We start from the raw sequence: 21,841 nt of genomic DNA, 5'->3' as shown, positions 1-21,841 counted from the left end.
CATTTTATCCAACCAGGAGAGAACTCAAACACCAGACAGTGACAGACGAGTGAAATTGAATGTGATAAAATACAAATAAATGGCTAAAATGGGCAAACAAAATTGGAATTCGAACACTATCTAACTATAAATTCAAATTCAACACACGCGTTCCGCACCCCCACAGGGAGTGCAGTGCCCATTGTCGAGACGGTCTGATCCTCGGTTGTCCAGAACCGCCACAAAAGGGAGAAAGGCCCCTTCCCAGGCTCTGGACAGGGCCCAAATTAGTGATCACCCCTAGATCTCCATATATGCAGCTGGCCTGTTCTGACATCACAATGCTGTTCTGACATCTGCATAGACTCCATATTTTGGCATGCCTGACAAAGAACTCCATATATGGTCACAAAAGGGACACAGACATAATAACTGGGTGGGGCATTCATTTCCAACATCGTTCCAAGTAGGCCAGTGCCCAACGGGCACCGCTCTAGTACAATTAAGCCAGATAAATGACTAAATGAGTATTCTCTCCTGATTGGCTGAAATCAACCCACATGAAAATGTTGTTTTTGAGTGGTGCTAACCACTCCTACACACAGCAATGTGTGTCTGTCTGAGCACAGAAGGACAAATATTCTCAGTTCTACAAGCTCACAATGTGTTGCTATGCAAGTACAGTACAGTACTACAAAGTACAGTACTGAGTAGTACGAAGTATAGTACAGTACTACGAAGGACAGTACAGTACAGTGCAGTACTACAAAATACTGTACAGTACAGTACTAGCCCAGTACAGTACTACAAAGAACAGTACAGTACTACGAAGTACCACCAGCACCACTCACTTCAGACAGGTCTGATTTTCTTTTTTTAATTAAAGAGTTTGAGAGACGGCCCTGTATTACTGAACCAACACTGTACAGCAATGATTACTATCAGAGCTTTAAAGGGTAAGACCACTTTTTGAGAGGTTTGGGTTGTTTTATTACCTTATTATGGGCAAACTATTCCATTCCATGAGTTATTTCGCTCCGTTGAGTTGTTTATTAGCAATTTAAGAAATATAAATAGTCGCTCATTGACTTCCATTGTAACGGGGAAACGGCTCTCAAAGTCACTCTTTTAGCACATAAACCAACGCAACAAAAGCTGATTCTGACAGTTTATTATCAGGAAAACTCATGCGGTTTTATTTTCGTCTTTTAAGATAGATTTATAAAGTTACTATTTTAGTCGGAGATAGACTGCAGCAGTACTACGGCGTTCCCAACTCTCGCGGGCCGTCTTGCGAGGTTTCGTTTGTAAACAGAAGTCTCCACGCTGTTTGAGACGCACCCTCGCATATAAGCAATCCCAGACACACTTTACACACTTCTTCTAAAGTGTCTTATAAAGTGTCTCCCTCAAACAAGTCCATTGTGTATGTTTTTAGTGACAAGCGGACGAGATCAAATCCATTTGTTTACATCCCCGTCGTTTCCAATAAGGAAGTGGTGTACAGTTTTGGTCCAATCAGATCAGACGCGAACAGCAGTGATTCGGTCGGCGTAGGCATACCTACCGGATCTTCTTTCTACACAAATTAGTCAAAACAAGACAAAGTTGAAACTTTTTATAAAAAATAAAACCGCATGAGTTTCCCTGATGTCATAAACTGTCATTACACACTGGCGAATTAGCGACGCGATGCGAATAAGCAATTAAAAAAATGCGAAATATTTGCCCGGCGAATTTAGTCGCGTCTGTACACATATAAATGCGACACGTATTGTGCGATTATATTTGCCAGCCCTCCACTCCAATCTCCTCCTCTCCTCCTCCACTCCACTCCTCTTCTCCTGCGTTATGTCATAATTGTCTCCACCAGGCCGAAGGCATGTGGGGAGAGTATGTTTTGCACTCCGTCCGTCCGCGTGTCCGTCCGTGTGTCCGTCCGTGTGTCCGTGTGTCCGTGAACAGCTAATCTCGGCCACCGTTAACCCGGTCGATGCCATATTTTGCACACACACTCCCTGGATGCCAACCATGAACCTCTGCCCCAAACTTTCCAGAACGGCCTGTTATAGCGCCACCAGGAGGCCGCTTTGTGCAAAACAAGTTTTTCGATGCCATATTTTGCACACACACTCCCTGGATGCCAACCATGAACCTCTGCCCCAAACTTTCCAGAACGGCCTGTTATAGCGCCACCAGGAGGCCGCTTTGTGCAAAACAAGTTTTTGCACAGTACACCTACAGATTTTGTCCAAACATCACGCAAATTGGTACACAGTCTCTCTAGAGCCATTCAACGAAACAGGTCTTTCAGATTTATCAGACTCCATCCTGATTGGTTAAGATTGGCTTCCAAAGTTCACAGGAGTGCTCAGTTTCAAACAAAATGCTGCAAATCATGAACACATCGCATGATTTCCGTGAAATTGTGCACCCACATTCCCACTAGGCCGAGGACGAAATGCCACATGAACAATTTCAACTCAGCCTCAAGGTGGCGCTATAACTGGCCGAAAAGTGTTTTTACCTCTAACTGCACGGATCTGTGGATAACCTGGTGGAGACCTGTGCCCGGAAGGGCACTTTTTCTAGTTGATATCCTTTCTTTCATACCCTAAAGAGAAGGCAAGGTGCCGAAACGTTGGTCTTTAATAGAAGTGTTTTGTATCGTGATTCGTGACTACGAGCTGTGCAACCGATCCTTCCTTTACAAGTTTGTCTCCCGTCCCGTGGTCAGCACTCAGCATGCACGTCGATCTTCACTATTGGTGTGCAACGTGCGCTAATACCTCTTTTGTTTGTATTGGTAGCCTATATCCTACTATCCTTTCCACCACTTCTTGTCTTCTTCACTACCGTGATGTGGTGTCCAGAGTCATTTGGGATCGACGGCCGGTCGGCTGCACACCCATGTGCCATGTCCACGGCACGCACGCACGCACACGCGAGCGCACACACACCCAACAGAGTTGTAGGAGGGGAGGTGTGCAACAGTGTGTGCTGTCACATTTTCGCACATTCGCCACTGATGTGGAAGCTTGTATTGATTTCAATTGGTTTTAAAAAAATGCTAATTATTCGCACAAATAAATCACGTCGCCAATTCGCCAGTGTGTAATGACCTTTAGAATCAGCTTTTGTTGTGTTCGTTTATGTGCTAAGAGAGTGACTTTGAGAGCTGTTTCCCCGCTACAATGGAAGTCAATGGACCCTATTTTTTATTTCTTAAATTGCTAAAAAAAACAACACAACGGAGAGAAATAACTCATGGAATGTAATAGTTTGCCCATAATAAGGTAAGAAAACAACCCAAACCTCTAAAAAAGTGGTCTTACCCTTTAACATTTGTTGCTTTGGTTGACTGGTGTTAATTTTGGTCACTGGTACAGAATAGATAAATACAAGGCTAGGAAAAACGCCTTGACATTACAATGACAAATATTCAATATTTTTGAGGGGCGCTAGGTAGATATTTTGTGAAGCCTATAAGGAAATCGCGATTCATATAATGGCCTGTTGTGGCGCTGTCATTGGACCCAGAAAAACCCATAGCCCCATAGAAGTCCATGTATTTGGGCCCAACTTCACCTAGACTGTATTACCTTAATAAACATGGTCATGAATACTTTCTGCTTCCAGTCACTAGTTTAAAGTCTCATTTCTAATGTCATAATATTCTTTTTGGAAAATTATGGTCCCATTAATTAAAAAAATGACCATAAAGTCACGTATGTTCTGAGGGGCGTGGCTACCGTTACAGTCTATGATCGGGATTCCCCTCCCACTCGAGTCAAAATAAAAACCAACGGAGAAGAAGGGGGGAAGTCCCGCCTCGTGTCTGGGGCCAAAACGGAGCCAGCCAATGGCCAGCTGGGCCAAAACGGATCTAGAAATATGGCGATTTACATCAGGAATTACCATAGAATTACAGGCTTCATTTTACGTCCATGTTAGACCCGGGGAACGCTTTGTCCATATTTTTTACAGTCTATGGTGTAAACACAAGCTTTGTCCTAACACAAACGATAAATGCCATTGATAATGAATGGCCATTTCTACGTCATTGTCCCAACACAAACATTAAATGGCTTTGATAAATGAATGGCCAGTTTTCAGTGTTTGTGTAAACACAAACATTACAAGCTGGACATAGGATGTGATTGGCCGGAATGAGATGATGTATGATATGATGGTAAGAGCACCCCTCACTTCACACAAGTGTGATTAAAAAACAAAACAAAAAAACATCCCAGCTAGGCATCGTCTCCCAATGTTCATGAATGTGCCTGCAGTTGTTGCCAGCAGCAGGCCATCACTGACAACAAGCTTAAATTCCATTCAGCCTGCTGCAGTGGGCTGTGGGATGCACTAAGCCAAAATGTCTAATTGTCTATTGTTTATTTTTAAGCTGTAGGATGCAATTTGATTTAATACGCATTATGAAACTCTGGGACATGGTCAATTGTGGGGCCTAGATCGCTGGGAGGTATCTACATAGCACCAGAGTGCCTACTTTCAGTTTCAGCACACATTTTGTTGTTCTGAATTGCAGGGGAAGAGGAGTGCTTGTTTTGGTTTCCTCAATGCCATGTTTTAGTCTCACTCTGTCTATGGACACATTGGTCACACTACAACACAGGCTCCCAAATTTATTTTGAGGTCAACAGATACCTTTTGTGGAGCATACATGACCAAAACAGTCACCATTTCATGCCCTGCAGTTTGAGCAAGGCTTAAATGATGTTATGCAATGCATAGCATAGCATCAACTTGTTGGTAAAGCATGAGTTGTCATTCATCAGTCCTCACCTCATTGTAAAACAAGAGGACACAATATGGTATTAATTAAAAGTTGTAAATGTCATTGTCACAAAATGAATACATTTTCTCAAATGTTCCTCAGCATACACATGTAATTTGCATTTGTACAGGAGAGAAGACCGGATGAGGTATCATACTGACTACTCACGTGTGCACACACACACACACACACACACACACACACACACACACACACACACACACACACACACACACACACCTCTTATGAAGTAACAGAGTGCAAGATTTTTGTCTTCGTCTCCTTCACAACTAGAAGTTCACGAGCCTTCTGCGCGCTCACATCTAACGCTGTACGTTAAAAAATAGAAATAAAAAAAAATAATAATATTTTTTTTTACAAAAAATAAAAATGACATTGGTGTTACACAAAGTAACTCAGCTTCCCATCATGCACATGTAACCTAACATGCATTGCATCAGATGTCAAAATAACATGAATTCTGTAATTAGAATATATTTGTAAGCAACTGTTTAATCGTAGTTCTCTTACAGTACATGGAATAAAGGGTTAACCATGCCATGACTTTAAATAAAGTTTAGATGATAGTAAAAATAAATAAACAGCTCATACTGTCATGACAACACTGATCATTTCAACTGATAATGGAACATTTTATATGAGCGTATGAAAGGGCGGCAGTGGCTCAGGAGGTTGAGCGGCTGCCTTGGAACTAGAAGGTTCCCAGCTCGATCCCGGGCACCCCCAAAGTTAGTGTCGAAGTGTCCTTGAGCAAGATGCTGAACCCCTAATTGCTCCCGATGAGCAGGTTGGTGCCTTACATGGTTTCCTCCGCCATCATACACCTATGGCGGAGGAAACCATGCAAGGATACCATTTATATAGGGCCTTTATCCAAGGCACATTGTTTCACATTCCATTGATTCACCCATTCAAATACACCATTTACTGTACCATTTATATAGTAATTTATAACACAATTACCAATACACTTATCTTGTGTTTTTTTTCTCTTTTTTGGGCATCTTGGCTGGTAAGCCAAAAAGTAATTTTTTCCTTAGATAAAGCATACCTTGCTGGATGACCTACTGTAATGATGTACAGTAGTGTAAGACGTCATCTCAACATAAAGGGAACAAAATCAGCTCTCGCTCACTTGTCCTTGATATGAGCAGCGTGTTGGGGGAAACGACAGCAGTGCTCCCTTGTCTAGCTTGTAGGTGTTCCCATAAAATAGGCGTTCCCCAGCGCCTCCACACTGCAGAAGAGAATGATTGACCCTTCTGACCAAGCCTCCTAGCTGGCACACATCGCGTGGTATTCAGCATTTTTTGCAAGTGGGGGTTGCATTGTAGTAACACACCCCCCCTCTTCTCTGCTGAGCCCTAACTGACCCCATTGCCAAGTAGGTTTTTCGCCTTATGAGGCTGCCCAGTGGACTTGTGCGTGTCATGACTGCTCAACGTGGCCCATTGTTAAGAGCACTGCTGAGCTCTTTTTATGGCAGTGTCATGTTCTTCTCACTTCCCCCACATTCAAGTAAAAAGCTTAACTTGCCCGCACACGCACACTGTCAGGCAGCATAGCTAAATACTGTGGAATTAGTGGCCATGTGTCTCCAGTCTTGAGTCAGTGAACTTGTGACTGCCATCAGCTAACTTTAGCTTCCATAAGTCAAAGTGTTCTAACTTCTGCACCATGCTAAATCTCCATGTAAAATCGTGTGTGCCAGCAAAGAAGCCTTGGCATTTGTTTGGCCGTGTTTGTATTGCATATCTGTGTGTACACAGATGCACTCAACATTTGCGTAGAGTGCACCTGCATGCCTCAGTTCTGCCAGGCAGAGAGGAAGGTAGACAGGATGCTCCAAGAATTCACCTGTGTGTGTGTGTGTGTGTGTGTGTGTGTGTGTGTGTGTGTGTGTGTGTGTGTGTGTGTGTGTGTGTGTGTGTGTGTGTGTGTGTGTGTGTGTGTGTGTGTGTGTGTGTGTGTGTGTGTGTGTGTGTGTGTGTGTGTGTGTGTGTGTGTGTGTGTGTGTGTGTGCGTGTGCGTGTGCGCGGCCGTGCGCCCGTCTGTCCAGTGAGTACTGGCCCATCCCAACATGTCTGGCCCTGCAGCTGCAGCAGAGCTAATTTTAGCCTAGGATGTGCGTACGCCTCAGTTCCCCTAGCCTAGCCTGTGAGAGGCTGAAGGAGAGAGTGCAAGAGAGAGAGAGAAGCCGGTTCCCCTCTTTTCCCTCATCTCTGTTGCTCCTTCTGTTTACCTCTTTCTGTCTACCGCTCTCCCCTTCCCCCCCTTGCCTACTCTCTCTCTCTAACCTCGCCTTTTTCTTTGTCACTCCTTGTGACTCTGAAGGTAACCAAATAGGTCTGTAGTATTGTGAGTCATAAGAACAAGGTGTGTGTGACTATGTTTGAGAGAGAGTTGGTCAGTCAGTCCAGGGGGCAGCACTATTGAGTTCCGTTAGAGGATATTGACTTAAGGTCAGAGTCTCCTACTGTACCGTTAACTGAGGGAGAGGGGTTAGATTCTGCTGCTCTTCCTGACCTTTACTTGTTTAAGGTCCGCTGTCTCCTGCCCAACCACTGACTGAGAGATATATGCATTACTCTATGTGTCTTACTGTATGTTTTATTCACTACTTCTTAGAAAGTCAGAATACACGAGGGACAAACATTATGCAAAATTCACAATAATGATGGTCGTGAAAAAGATCTGGCTGGATGGGAACTAAAGAACCAAGCATGCAGACAAACGCAATGTAAATTAATTTTATGTTTGGAGCAACAGGTGTCGTCGAACAACGTGTTGCGCGACAAAAGTGACGTCAAAATGACAGGCTGTCGCAGAGGACGTCAGAAAAGTGAGCTGACGCTTCCAAAACATTTTGTGCACTCTGATTGGTGCACAGAGATGCACGAGACCGCATTCACCGACGAGGCTGTTGGCGAGTCTCGGACAGTATGAATGCTCATATTGCAAAACGTAGTAGCAGCGCGTCACTCTGAACTTCAAGCAATAAATTGGCCATTAGTCTGGTGTTTTTTACTGAGTGGGATTCTCTTCAGATTATCTTACATTTTAAGCCTGATTTATACTTGATCGTACGGTGGAGTATAAATAAGGGGGGGGGGGCTCATAGTACTGCATGGTAGGAGGACAGTCTGTCATCCATCCACTTATCTCACATTCACATAAGCTGCTGATTATATTATTAACATCGCTGTAAATGTGCAGGAATCTCCCACATAAGTGCTAAATCGGTGGGAATCCATTAAATTAAGTGCAATTCCACGCAATCCTGTGCCAAAATTCAGGCCCTGACCAAGCACAACAAACTGAGTTCCACACTCATGTCATGTATTGGCTATGAATAAAACTGCAGTGAGTAGCTACTAGCTGGTTCTTTTTAGGAGCGGTGAGGCAGAGGAATGGAGATTACCACTGTGTGACTGCCTGGTCAGATATTAGAATGAATCCCCTTTGCCTTTGGGAAAGTGTCAGATGTGTGTTTTGTGTCTGAAGTTTAAATAACCTGCAAAGAAATCCACTAGCAAAATAGACACCGTTAGGAATGTTGCTTAGCTTCTTGTTTTTCATATGTGAACATGTTGTTTGATTACTTAAGGAGTGTGAACAACTGCATTTTGTACTCTATGTGTTTGTGTTCACTGTTCTATTTGTTACTGACTCACTGTCCGTGCTTACACGCAAGCACTCTGTTGACTGCGCCTCACTACCTGCCTGCTCTCATATAGAATTGCTCTGCGAGAAGACAACAGCAAGTAGCTTACGAATAAAGCTTTTGTTTTACAGCAGTATTGAAGTTGGTTTGACATGAATGAATGATCAGTGATTTTGCATTGAGTCTACATTGAGTCTTTTTTTTAAACATTTTTATGCCACAATAAATTTTCACCCAGTGTCAATTGTCTAATATAATCCTGGGCGCTACACTCCCTCTGCCAAACTGGGGAGAGCAACGGACTGACCTCATGCTAACTTCAATGAATATATGTATAATGAATATTTTGTTCAATGGTCAAAAATAACAGGAATTGGAATAATTAATAGATTTCTGTCCCCAAAAGCCCCATTCTGAGCAGCTTGTTAGTTTACATTAATACATTTTGTAAACTACTATGTGACATTTGTATAATGTTCTCTTTCGTGAATAAAGTTATTAAGTAAAAGTTAGTATTACTATTATAATATTATTATAAATATTAATTTCTGAGCTGTTTGTACACATTGGAATTAACACACACACACACACACACACACACACACACACACACACACACACACACACACACACACACACACACACACACACACACACAAATCAAAGGAGGAAAGAGAGAGAGAGAAGTGGCTTGCATAGAACAGGCACAGGGCTTGCTGGGGTTCAATAATTCATGTGACCTTGAAAGATCGCCGTGCAGGACTGCTGAAACCTGGCACTGCTCATTTTAGAGCTGTGGGGAGTAGCTGCCTGGGACACACACCACACGAATGCAGACACCCCGGGCTAGCAGCTGTACCTCTTTGTTAGAAGTGTTTCTTTGTTCTTAAACGTGCACAGAGAATCATCATGTCATCAAATCATTAAAATGTTAAAATAGGGAAATAAGCTCACAACATGCTTGTAAATTGGCTATTCACTATTTATATCATACTGATGCATTTAGTCGACTACAAAAATGAAAATCTATTTTTTTAAAGTGTGGACTGTGGAGGGTTAATTGATGATACACAATGAAAAAGTGTGCCTTATTATTTGAATAATTGAAAGGGTAATCAATAGAATAATCCATCGCCCTATATAGCTGTACTCTAGATATACAGTATTAGTTGTTAGGTGGACTTTTTTAAAATGAAATGTGGAAATTTAGCTCCAAGTGTGGTGACAGCCCTACAGTTAAGTAGTGCCCTTTATTAAATGTAAGTGTGCATGCTTTCAGAACAATGCACAGATGAGAACAGGTTTTTTGTGAGGGTGAGTGGTGACTTAGTGTTAAAGTGCAACAGCTTTAACCTCTTCAGGTTTGAAGGTGCTTGCAGATATTAATTTCATATTGAATAAAAATCCAAAGCCATAATTACATTCTATGTAGCAGTCATAGTTTTAGTGTTATGCTAAATGACCTATGTTGAACTATGGACCTTGAAGCACTGGCTCATCATTATTCCTGTGTAACAAAAGTATTGAAGAAAACACCAGAAACTAGGCCAATGATGAACCAAAGCACCAGCCACCACTGGCAGAGAAGCAAACCGGAGGGAAAACATTGGAACGACTCGCACAAATGAATCAGACGACTGTCTAGTCAGGTGTTGTACCGTACTTCCTTATTTTGGGTGGAACCGTGCGGTTACAGGATTGTTCTCTGTTCTGTACAGAGCTGAGCCTGTACTCAGTGGTGGTTTGTTTACAGTAGATTAATGAGTTACCACTGATGGATCGTCTTGTGATTCACCACTATAATGAATGATTTGTATTGTGTCAGGCACTTAGAGGGGAGCCTTGCACTCAAGCGGTGCTGTGTTGAACATAGACTCAAACTGCAGTACTCGGTGGCGGTGCGGTTGATTGTGTTTGTAGAGCTTTGTTTGGGAGGAGTGGAGTGTTGTGTGTAGATTAGCATGCTAGCAGTGTTGCATATTTTGGCAGCCAGCAGAAGACAACTCCAGCTGGCAGAGGGATAGGAGAAAAGATCTGTTGCTCTATCTTTGTCTCACAGATGTGAACACAGAACACATACTCCGACCCACACTGATGACGGAAGGGGCTATGATGATTTCACACCAGATTATCGATAGACAGGCAGTACACTGGAGTGCCACCCGCTTTTTAAATTGCACATAATTAAATGCAGGAGTCAGCAGGACGTTGCGTTCTTGAAAACGAGCGCTTCCAAACTCAAAATAATCACCTGCGCGGAATTTCTTGTCAGAATTTTCAGAAAGTAACTCATAACATGTTGGTTTCAAATCTGCTGCAGATCCAATCAAACGAAGGTTCAAGGTTCAAAGTGGTACTTTGTTGTTACATCTTACAGGTACATAAAAGTAAAACTTTTTTTGTTTGGCTTCCTTCAGAGAATTCAGGAAGTCAAACGGGTTTTGATGCATTCAATTGATGGCTCCAGTGTGGCTGTTTACACAATGGGTGTGTTTGACAATGGTCAAATGACAATTGTCACCAGAACCAGGGACATATAAATATAATTATGTTTCCATAAGTGGGCTTACATAGTAGAGGGGGTGTGTCTATTATTGAATATTGAATCAAGCAACTTTCCTGTGTAGACTACTTAAAATGATGTCTGCTACTCATTACGCCCTGCACATAAACACAGGGTTGGGTAGGACATTAGGATGAATCACATTCTATCTCGGCCCAAAGTCATGGTCCCAGTTAATTATTCACTCCTATGAGGCAAGAACTTTTTTTATTGTTAGCCTTGCTTTGCTTATTTATGGTTTAGCCCTAGGGCCTTGTTTGTTCTCATTTAGTCATTTAGTTAGATGGTCATGGTTTACCATGACATGCTTTGAAATAATAATTACTGTAATGTGAATATCTAACCCATAATCTAACCTACTGGAAGTTACCTAATAAAATAATAAAATACACTAACAGTTGCTGAACTTGCCTAGCTTTTTTCAGGACTCCTGCTGGTCACGGGATTCCCATGGGATTCCCGATTAATTTTCTTTTTATTGATCCCGTGATTGGGACGGGATGGGAATGTAAGTCAACGGGAGCGGGCGGGAGCGGGAATCGTCATTTTCAGCGTTAAAAATAACTGACTGACTGCTGTTTTGTTTGATTGTGCTACAGCTGCACATTGTGCTGCAGCTGAAACGGTAATCTAAAAAGAACACAAAATCCATTGGCTTTCCTAATTTATTTCCTTATTTATTATTAATAATAATGATAATAATAATAAAACAGGAGCGGTATGGGACAGGAGTGAAAATCCACTCCCGTGTCAGTCTCTAGTAGTAAATGAGATTGTCTGCGGAGTGCGGACACACACATTCTAACCATTTATTTATGTCCACACAAAGGAGATGCATATAAGGACACAAATATTATAGGTGCATTAGAGTTACATCTACAAAATCATGGCATGTGTTTTCAAGGTACAATAGGCATGTCACTCAGTACTCTAGTCTATGGGTATAACGAGTAACAGCGTCTCTGCCATATATGACGGCTGCCAATTATTGCGGAGACACCTCAATACTTTCAACTTTGCCAGCCTTTTTGCCTCCTTTTTGGGCATCCCAAGTTTATCGGATCCTCTAACAACCAGTTGTGCGGGCATACGCACATATAAAGACAAATAGTCTGCACCTATAGCCCAGCTCTGAGATAATATGTAGAAGTGGTTGGTATTTAATGACCTTGGTCATAAAGGCTTCCTCTAGGCTAGGGTCAAAGGTGCAGGCTATCTCTAATACAGACACTTCTCTGGACTCATCAACCACAACAATATTTGGTGTATTAGCTGTCAGAGATGTAAAGGTATCTGGGTTATCACAGCGTTGGAACATGGATATAATGACACAGGAATGTTTGTACTTTCTCTCTGAGGATGCATGATATTTTGATATGTTCTTTGCTATGTGTTCCACTATTCTATCATGGCGTGCTATGTACATTCCTTTGTATGCATAACAGGCCAGCCATTCAAGATGTGTGACAGTGTTTCTGTTCTGTGGTGTAAGCAATGAGGGACCTGAGTGGTGGGGAACCAGATGGAAAGATCGAGTCTGGTGGGAAGGACTTGTAGTCTGGCTTCAACTGTGAATGTGATAATGTCCTCATTGAGTGCAGTGTTCTTAATGACAGAGTGATCTAGGGAAGACATGCAAGTTTCCATTGTATTGGAGTTTTAGTCCAGGCCAGTGTTGTTGGTGTACATCCATGAGAACTCGTCTGGCACCTGTAGCCGTTAGTAGGTGACTGTGTCCACTGTCCAGTATAGGTGACAAGGTGACCGTTGCCCTGACCTGGATGAGGGGATCAATTACTGTATAATGTCCTCTGAGACCCTCACAGTCTCTGAGATAGACCTCACCCACTCCAGGGACACTCCACTACGGACACAGAGGAGACACACACACACACACTGGCTAAAAACAATTTGTAACATTGTAAAATTCCTCGTATGACTTAAAAGTACTACGACTGGATAACAGAAACCACAATGCATCACAACACTTTATGAGCTTGTAGATCGGCTATTTTAGCACAAAAAAAAAAAGTAATTACTATAATTACTATGGACTATAATGGCATTTCCAAAATAGCTTGGTTGAACGTGGATGAAAGTAAAATTACAATTTTATGCAATATGCTTAAAAGTGGGGACTGCTTGGTGCCTCCAAGGGGGCCCCGGGGACCCCAGGCTGGAAAACACTGCAACAGATAGCAAAAGGGAATCTTCTTGACCTTTGTGATGGAAGGCTAATGCTAGTGTCCTTCAGAAAGCTCTGTTCCAAATGCTTTACGTCAAGGGGGCACTTATGATGTAGCAGTATGGTGAGAGAGAATGACACAGCTCTATTTATCATAGCCTTGTCTTTTTGTATCCCCGGTGATTCTTCACCCTGTCAAGTGAATTGGAAGGATCCTCCAGGTTGGCCGGCAGAGTGTTGCTATGCGACAATAGGCCAGGGAAAATGAAAACTGACTAACCCACTGTGTCATGCATGCCTTAAAGTAAAATACAACTCATGATGTTTCATGGCCCACTATTCCAGTGTAATAAAGAGAGAGAAAAGGCCTAACCCCTGGAACAAACACATTACAGAATGAAGCCCTACAGTATGAACAAAGGTCAGGTTCTTTTCTGACCATTCTCTTTTTGTGTGTGTGTGTGTGTGTGTGTGTGTGTGTGTGTGTGTGTGTGTGAAGCTGCAGTGTAAGCACAGCTGGTTCTCTCTGCTTGGCTTTCACGCCCACTCGACCTATCTTTCTCATTGGCTGCTGTATTGACAACCTATCGTCCTGATTGGCTGCCTCGTCTCTAGGCAACCAGACACTTTTTGCCTCTAGCCGACCTCTCAGCCAATGGGAGCTTCGCGCCAGATCAGTCTCTATCCTTTTAATACTCTATGGTGTGTGCAGCTGGTAAAATATGACTGTCGTTTTGGGCTTGTTTCCTCTCCTGTGCTTTGATTGGAGTTTGTTTTTAATGTTCTTTGTCTGGAGCAGTACACTTAAATTGAAACAAATCCATTGTTCCATTCTAGAATGCACTTTGTAACTGGCGGATGATTTGTTCCCTTTTGTTTTGCAGATGACCCTCAGTGATTGACAGATGTGTGGCACTGCAGAAACCCATCTTCTCCTGGTGGAGAACTGAGTTCTGGGACAGTGAGGTGAGCGGATTTGTCTTCTCAAACGGGTTCAGTATTTAGCTGCCGCTGACATATAGTGCATGCATTCATCCCTCTTCACTAACCTCAACAGTAACACCACTTGAATGTTGTCTCAATAAAGCAGAAGTTACATAAACTTAACAAATCTCTCTGAAATGTTGTGGCTTAGAGGTCGATGTCTCTAATCTACCACAACGTTACTTTAGCCCGCATGAGACAGATGAAATGAACTACTCACCTAATGCGGTTCCATGTTTAATGTACTAACAAATTGTGTACATTGTTTTAAGTCACAGGTAGGCTTGCCACCTTTGAGATCTTTTTCTTTTTTTTTTTTTTTTTTTTTGCGGCTTACGCCTTTTATTGGTTTTTGAAGGGACAGACAGTAGGCTGACAGGAAACGGGAGAGAGATGGGGGGATGACATGCAGTAAAGGCCGTGTCGGGCTCGGGATTCGAACCCGCGGCACACTGCGACTGGATCACCAGTCGGGTGCCCAGACGGTTACGCCACCGCCTGGGCCCACCTTTGAGATCTTGAAATAAGGAACACTTATACGACCACATGGCGAAGCAGCGCCATTATCAGGTTATCGGATCACATTGACTAACTGGTCTTGGAACGCCTCGGGATCCCCCAGGATTAACTTAATTTAAGTTACTAATATTGTTCTGGAGAGGGAAGTCTGGGGCTCTCTGGTGGAGCTGTTGCCCCCGCGACCCGACTACGGATAAGCGGTTGAAGATGGATGGATGGATGATTTCACATACTGTACCATATAGGCCTACTGTATTTAATAACTGTCCATTATGAAGTAGCCTATTCTGTTTATAACAACATAAGAGTTCTGATTCTGAATGTGAGTTGTTCTTTAATTAAATGGGCGCAATATTTAATTAAATTGATTCATTTATATTAAATACATGTTTATTTATTAGACTTAATTAATAAACAATCAACCATAATAGTCTACTGAAATAGTTTGGCTATATGCCCACATCAGCAGCCATTGGCATTGAAATGGACAGCCCTGGAAATAGAAATACCTACTGATTGACATCTTATAAAAACACAGATAAACACGATCTCAGGGGCAGTTTCAGTCATGATGAGCTGTGACACTTCCTCACTTGTTGTTGGGTGTTCTGTGATCATACTGTTGATCCTTGAAGCATGCTGTTTGCTATCAAACAGTCCCCCATGCGCCATAGAAAACAAAACATACGCCAACATACTTTGCCATTTGCTTTATATTCAACTCCTGTGATGCTGTCAAGCCAGGGATTTGCCTCTTCCCCACACTCACGTCTATATTTTTTAAGGCGTTTTCTTTTTTGAGCCGGACCCGGTGGAGAATCAGCTGTTGTAGAACTTGTAGTAGCCTATAGACAGCGCGGTGCGGCCAGCCGGCGAGACAGGCACTGGATTTGGCACAGCGCAGAGGAGAGCAGCAGACTGAGCAGAGCAACACACGCATGCATATCGGAAATCAGGGGGAGGTTTTTGTTTATGCTCATGGGAGGTCCTGCGTGACCCCCGCGCCAGAACAATTGTGCTGTCTTTAATAGTTCCTGTTTTATTTTGTTCATTTTTGTTAAATTCAGTGTTGACGTTTGTGTGACAGATCGCGCAGGGGGCATTTAGGAAAATACGGAACAAACCGCATTCCGTATTGATTCAATACGGGACGCATCATTTAGCGCTCAAATAACGGACAAATCCGTATTTTAAGTAACTGGTGGCAACCCTAGTCACAGGTGCATGGTTTTCATATCGTAAATATATGAACTTTGGCTAAATGTTTGTGTAATAGACGTGGGTTCTTGTTTATTACTTGCTTAGACTAGCGCTTCGAACGGCATAATAACACCTTGTCATGGAAGCTTGGTTACAACCGAAACAAATTTCCTCCTCTTCCTGTTCAAAATTAGAGATACCTCTAAATAATAATAATGATCAACAATAGTTTTATAATAGCCGCGATACACACAGATGAAGGCAGGTATGCCACGTTTGATGAATGGCACCAAAAATACAACCTCCTTTAGTCACTTCATTTTCACCTGGTCGTAAATTTCCTTGGTGAATCAGGCCCAAAGTACTTACAGTTGAGAAAGTATTTAATGTCACATAAATAATGGTATATAATTGACAACCCTGACCCCTTTGGAACTTTTTTTAATTAGGATTAAAGAGGAGAGGGGGTAAAAAATAGACGACAGAGATTGTGAGGCGGTGTGAGAAGGGGCTCATAAATTATGAATGGAAAGTGGAAAATGTAGATTTTAGGATGCCATTCAGTGTCCAAATGTTAATAGTATTAAAACAGTCTGCTGTTTTCAGTGAATGCTAGTCTATTATGACTTTCCCAGAATATGGATGCTAGAGTTCATGTGGTTAAGTAACGGAAATCAAATCAAACTTTATTTCTATAGCACATTTACAACAGACGAGGCTGACCAAAGTGCTGAACAAGGTCAAAACAACAAAACAAAGCAATATAAAGCAACAATACAAAATGGCAGGAAACGTGAACGAGACCATAAAATATAAAACAAGAGCATACATTAGCACAGAGCAGAATAACGGAAGACAGAGAGCGCTCAGGTGCAATTAAAAGCAAGGGAGAACAGATGAGTTTTGAGTATTTGACTGGGTGGATCTAATGGGGAGGGGGGGCAGCATGTGCCAGAGCCTGGGGCCCGCAAAAGCACGGTCACTCTGCTCCTCTTGCTAGTAGGCTCGACCAGCAGCAACTTGTCCGCAGACCTTAAAACTCTAGGTGGGTCATAGGGCACAATTAAGTCAGAGAGGTAGGAGGGTGAGAGGCTATGACGTGTTTTTAAAAACAAATAAAATAACCTTAAAATCAATTCTTAGCAGGGAGCCAATGGAGAGAGGCCAGAACTGGGGTGATGTGGTCTCGTTTTTTGTGCCAGTGAGAAGACGGGCAGCTGCATTCTGCACTAGTTGCAAACGCCTGAGTGATGCCTGGTCGATGCCAATGTACAGAGAATTGCAGTAATCGATTTGTGAGGATTATAATAGCGTGAATGACCATCTCCAGCTGTTTAGGGGGGAGGTAGGATTTTACCTTGGCAATGATTCTTAATAGGAAAAACAATAGAGCTAATTTGTTTATTTACAGCTTAACTGGTTCAGCGCCAGTGCTGTAGGAGGCGGTAGCCCACCAGTGCCAGACGTTTTTGACCAAACAGCTAAAATGGCAGACAATTAGTTCCGGCCGACAATTAGTTTACTCTAGTAAACATCGGCTAGTTTTTTCAAAGGACAGCAGCAGAGGTGAATCGTCCGGGTGATCATAGTTTTTGGCATATCTAAGTCAAATAAAGCTCGAATGAAGCCCAGAATATCGCATTTTGAGCAGATTATGAGCCATAATGCAAAATGCAAATAAAGCATATGTGCTAGGATTTTGGCCGTTTTTAGGTGGACGCGATCGTCCGTTAGCAAAAAATGCTAAAACATGCCAATTAATTCCCCCCCCCCCCCCCCCCCCCCCCCCCCCCCCTAATTATTGGCAATAAAACAAATCTCAGGGTCTCAGGCATGGCATCGATTACAAAGGTAAGTTTATCTCGTTTTCTCGGGGGCGGTGCTTAAAATTTTAATCTTTATAAAAAATAACACCAAGATTTCTAACGAAGGGATGGACTTTAGAATTTTACGCACCTAGGGAGCTGGAGAGTTATGATTTCAGTTTTATTTTCGTTGAGAGTGCGTCGCAAAGTGAATGTAATTTCATTGAATTGTTTTGATTTGGTTATGATGTTAGATTGGGCCATAGTCACACACAGGCTTTCACATGACTCTCATTACCCCATAAAAGCCCTGTTCAATTTATGACAAAACAAGGATTAGGCTCTCCACTAAACCTAATGTGGCTCCAACAAATGTAAACCTATTTGTTGGTGCCACTGTTATCTTGCAACACTGTTCAGTTTGTAACTTTCCCTTTCTCATACGCTATATTTATACTGGATAGATTTTGATTGAACCGACTAATCCGACTTTCTTTTTTGGAATAACTGAACTCAAATAATTTACTATCTTAAACTACTACACTATGATAAGATGGCGAAACCAATGGAAAGTGTGTTTGAGGAGAGGGGTTGACTACTACTAATGTACTGTAATTCTCCAATATGTTAATAAATACTTCAATCAATCCATCAAACCTAACCTTACACAGCCAGTTAAACCAACCGACTAACGCCTGAAATATCAATGGGAACTTCTCACTTTTTGAAATGAAAAATACATACACTTAGTCCTAATCCATAATCCTATCAAGTAGAAAACCCAACAAGCTGTTGAGCAAGACAAAGCTGTTTTCTAGAGTGTTGAAATGCTAAGACGGCAAAATGTGGATGATGACGCAACTAAAGCAGCTCAACCCATGTCTCATGACCATGGTCTGAAAAATACCAAATCTGACACTTTAGTGTCAGAATTGAGAGTGTGTGAGTGTGAGTGTGAGTGTGAGTGTGTGTGTGTGTGTGTGTGTGTGTGTGTGTGTGTGTGTGAAAAAATAATTAAAATGCTATTAGAATTAGAATTTTTGTTCAGTAATGTTCCCCAGCTCTTTAGTAAAACATGAAATGTCAGGTCGGGATACCCCGTTGGCGACTTATCGCCCTGCATCTCTTGAATTAACACCCTCAACTGGAATCCAAAAAGTCACTGGAGCATGTAGCTTTCCCATTCCCATACTACCAGTACCAACCTTATGTGTGTACACACACACACACACACACACACACACACACACACACACACACACACACACACACACACACACACACACACACACACACACTCCCTCACTCCCTCACTTGCACTGAGACACATGCCTCATTCATAGCCAGCCTAAGCAAACACGGCTTGCCTTTTCATGGGATAATTAATTTGGATACATTTTCCATGTGATGCTTTCCGAAGGATTATTTTAGGCAGTCTGCTGTGGTTAATTTTAGCTTCTCAATACAGAGAACGTGGATCAAGCCTTCCACCCACAGCCCAACATTAATTGTTTCCCTGGGTACAAGATGCTATGGAGACCAGTAAAATTGGGAAGAAAACATACTATTATTAATTTCTTTCAACTTTAATATCTAGCTGCAGTGCACAGTTCTTTGTATATATTGTTTACTGCAGTCATCTTAGATACATGATCACTTCAGGTTTCATATACTCGACTGAATGAGGTTCAACTTCACCTTAAAGTTTATTGTCACATCTGATGGGGTTTATTGTCACATCTGATGGGGTTTATTGTCACATCTGATGGGGTTTATTGTCACATCTGATGGGGTTTATTGTCACATCTGATGGGGTTTATTGTCACATCTGATGTTTACAGTGTAAAGAGTGGGTGAACCTTTTCCATAAATTGCAGTTAATAAAGACGGAAGGACATTTTTTAAATTACAAAACAATATAAATGTACATAAGAATTTAAACAAAATAAATGATAATTTGTGATTTTGTAAATGATTCTGTGTAATATACAGTATATTCAGTTATAGTTAATCTCTCAAGAACAGATTCTGTGCTGCGCTACCGAATCTGTCAGCAAGGCCATTCAGAATGTGTATAGACTGTTGATTGGGGGACTGAAAACACAGGCACACCACAGGAAGTGGAGGGCTGAGGCCAAGAGGCAAATTCAAAGGAAACAAACAGCAGAGGGTGCTGTTTTTTCTGTTTTTTCTTTTTGCCGATGGGTTCCCAGATTGAGTTACTGTTGACTATGTTATAGCTGGCTCTGAGGCCATAACCAAGAAGGGGAAACCACACCGGAGGACAATCCAAAAAATAAGTATTTTATTTCATACTTGAATAATAGTAATTCAAGAATTGAATCAAAGTTTCCAACTTAAATTGGCAGGGAAACATGCTGCCCAAAACTTATAACCAAAACAACAAACAAATGAACAAAGGTTCTCTCCTGCAAATGAACAAAGGTTCTCTCCTGCGGCCGCCCCTGCAGCCTGTGGAGAAATGCAGACCTGAAGTGCTGTGAGAGCAGGTCTCTTAAATAGTGTTTGGAGAGACAATGGCCAGGTGTCTCCCCTTCCACTCATCATCTCTGGCTCCGCCCTCCAATACTGCAATGGACTTGTTAAAGGCACAGCCACACACACAGAGAACCCCATAGTAGACTTAAAGGCCCAGGGGGCCGTCACAACTATTAGAGTTCTGTAGAAGGTTGCACAGCAACCTTTTGGGAACAAGTTAAGTAATTGTGCGTGCTTTTATTGAGGAGTTAGTAGTAGGCGTGTTACTTGTGTGTGAACACAATGTCGCCCTGTTTTTTGTAGCAGCTCTGGAAATTCCAGCACCATCTTTATGCTTTATTCATTTGGATCGCCATTTGCCCCAAAAGAACATTTTTAACAGTAAAACAAAACAAAAAAAACACTAAGAATGGCAATCCATGAAATTACAAGTCGATTACCAGACTTTTATTTGTAACTGAGTAGTTCTACATTGCAGTAATTGATACTTTTCGTTCTATCCCGTTTCCCGTATCTCTGATCTCCATATCCCTCTTCCTCCGTCAGGCAGCTGAGGTGGGGGGGCTCTGAGGAAGATGTTGGGTTCGGAGCGTGGCGTCGTGGAGGAATGGCTCTCAGAATTCAAGGTAAGATCCTGGCGTGGCACTAGCTCGTGACTCGTGACACTGATACGCTTGTGTGGCAGTCATCCTTGGAGTGGCATTCATCCAGGGAACCACTCCTTCTGAGTGGAAGAGTGCTGGCAAAGGGGGGGGGGGGTGTGTGTGTGAGAACCTCAGTACTATTTGATTCCTATGGGGATTATAATTTGATGTACAGTAGTGGACCCGGAAAGCTATTGTGTGTGTGTGTGTGTGTGTGTGTGTGTGTGTGTGTGTGTGTGTGTGTGTGTGTGTGTGTGTGTGTGTGTGTGTGTGTGTGTGTGTGTGTGTGTGTGTGTGTGTGTGTGTGTGTGTGTGTGTGTGTGTGTGTCAAATGGAGAGGCTATAAATGGATGAAAATTTAGTTTAGCGTCCAATAGCAAGAAGGATGGCCGAAGTGAAGGTAAGAGGTTTATGAGGTTGGGGATGTTAGCTCTGGTCTTCTCCTTAGTGGTATGTTACTCTCGACACACATGAAATGCAGCACAGCCTAGTGTCGACTGCTGCAAAAATAATAAGAACAATTTCCCTACTCACAGACTGTTTTGTGGTGTCGAAAGACACACTCTGAGCCCCCCACCACACACATAAAATGCACTTTTTGGCCAGAAAAGAAAATATTTCACTGGCAGGAAAGATCTGGTCAATGGGATTTTTCTATAGGCAAGATCTGTAGAGGGCGTAGTGGAGTAACTAAACATTTTTTTGTGAAATAATTTCTATTTTGACCAAAAAGTGCATTTTACACATGTGGTGGGGTGCTCAGAGTGGGTCCACTAGGGAAAGTAGGCTTTCAACTCCACAAAACCGTCTTTGCATTGGTGAGTAAAAGTGTTCTTTTTATTTTTGCAGCGCAGTTGACAGTCGGTGTCATTTTATATTTTCAGTTTCATGCGTGTGCATGAAGTTGAAAGTTCCATAGCGTTAAGGAGAAGTCCTTAACTTAGCTATAGACCAGATCTAGGGGGGCTGTTATTATG

At 42.3% G+C, this 21,841-nt stretch overlaps 1 protein-coding gene across 2 annotated transcripts in view; it reads left to right on the top strand.

Annotated features, from left to right (window-relative positions):
* LOC310866856 (hyccin 2) overlaps window positions 1–21,841 on the top strand; it is a 66,695-nt gene that overhangs the window by 4,767 nt on the left and 40,087 nt on the right. For both annotated transcript variants that reach the window (XM_083776624.1, XM_083776623.1), the window contains exons 2-3: window positions 14,098–14,179; window positions 20,767–20,846. In XM_083776624.1, coding sequence (XP_083632750.1) covers window positions 20,796–20,846 — 51 coding nt within the window. In that variant the 5' untranslated portion in view covers window positions 14,098–14,179; window positions 20,767–20,795. The remainder of the gene's footprint in view (window positions 1–14,097; window positions 14,180–20,766; window positions 20,847–21,841) is intronic.

The sequence above is a fragment of the Protomyctophum parallelum genome, assembly GCF_964188405.1.
Source record: "Protomyctophum parallelum genome assembly, chromosome: 11".
NCBI lineage: Eukaryota > Metazoa > Chordata > Actinopteri > Myctophiformes > Myctophidae > Protomyctophum > Protomyctophum parallelum.
Note: the sequence above shows the minus strand (reverse complement) of the source record. Positions and strands in the feature narration are given on the sequence as shown.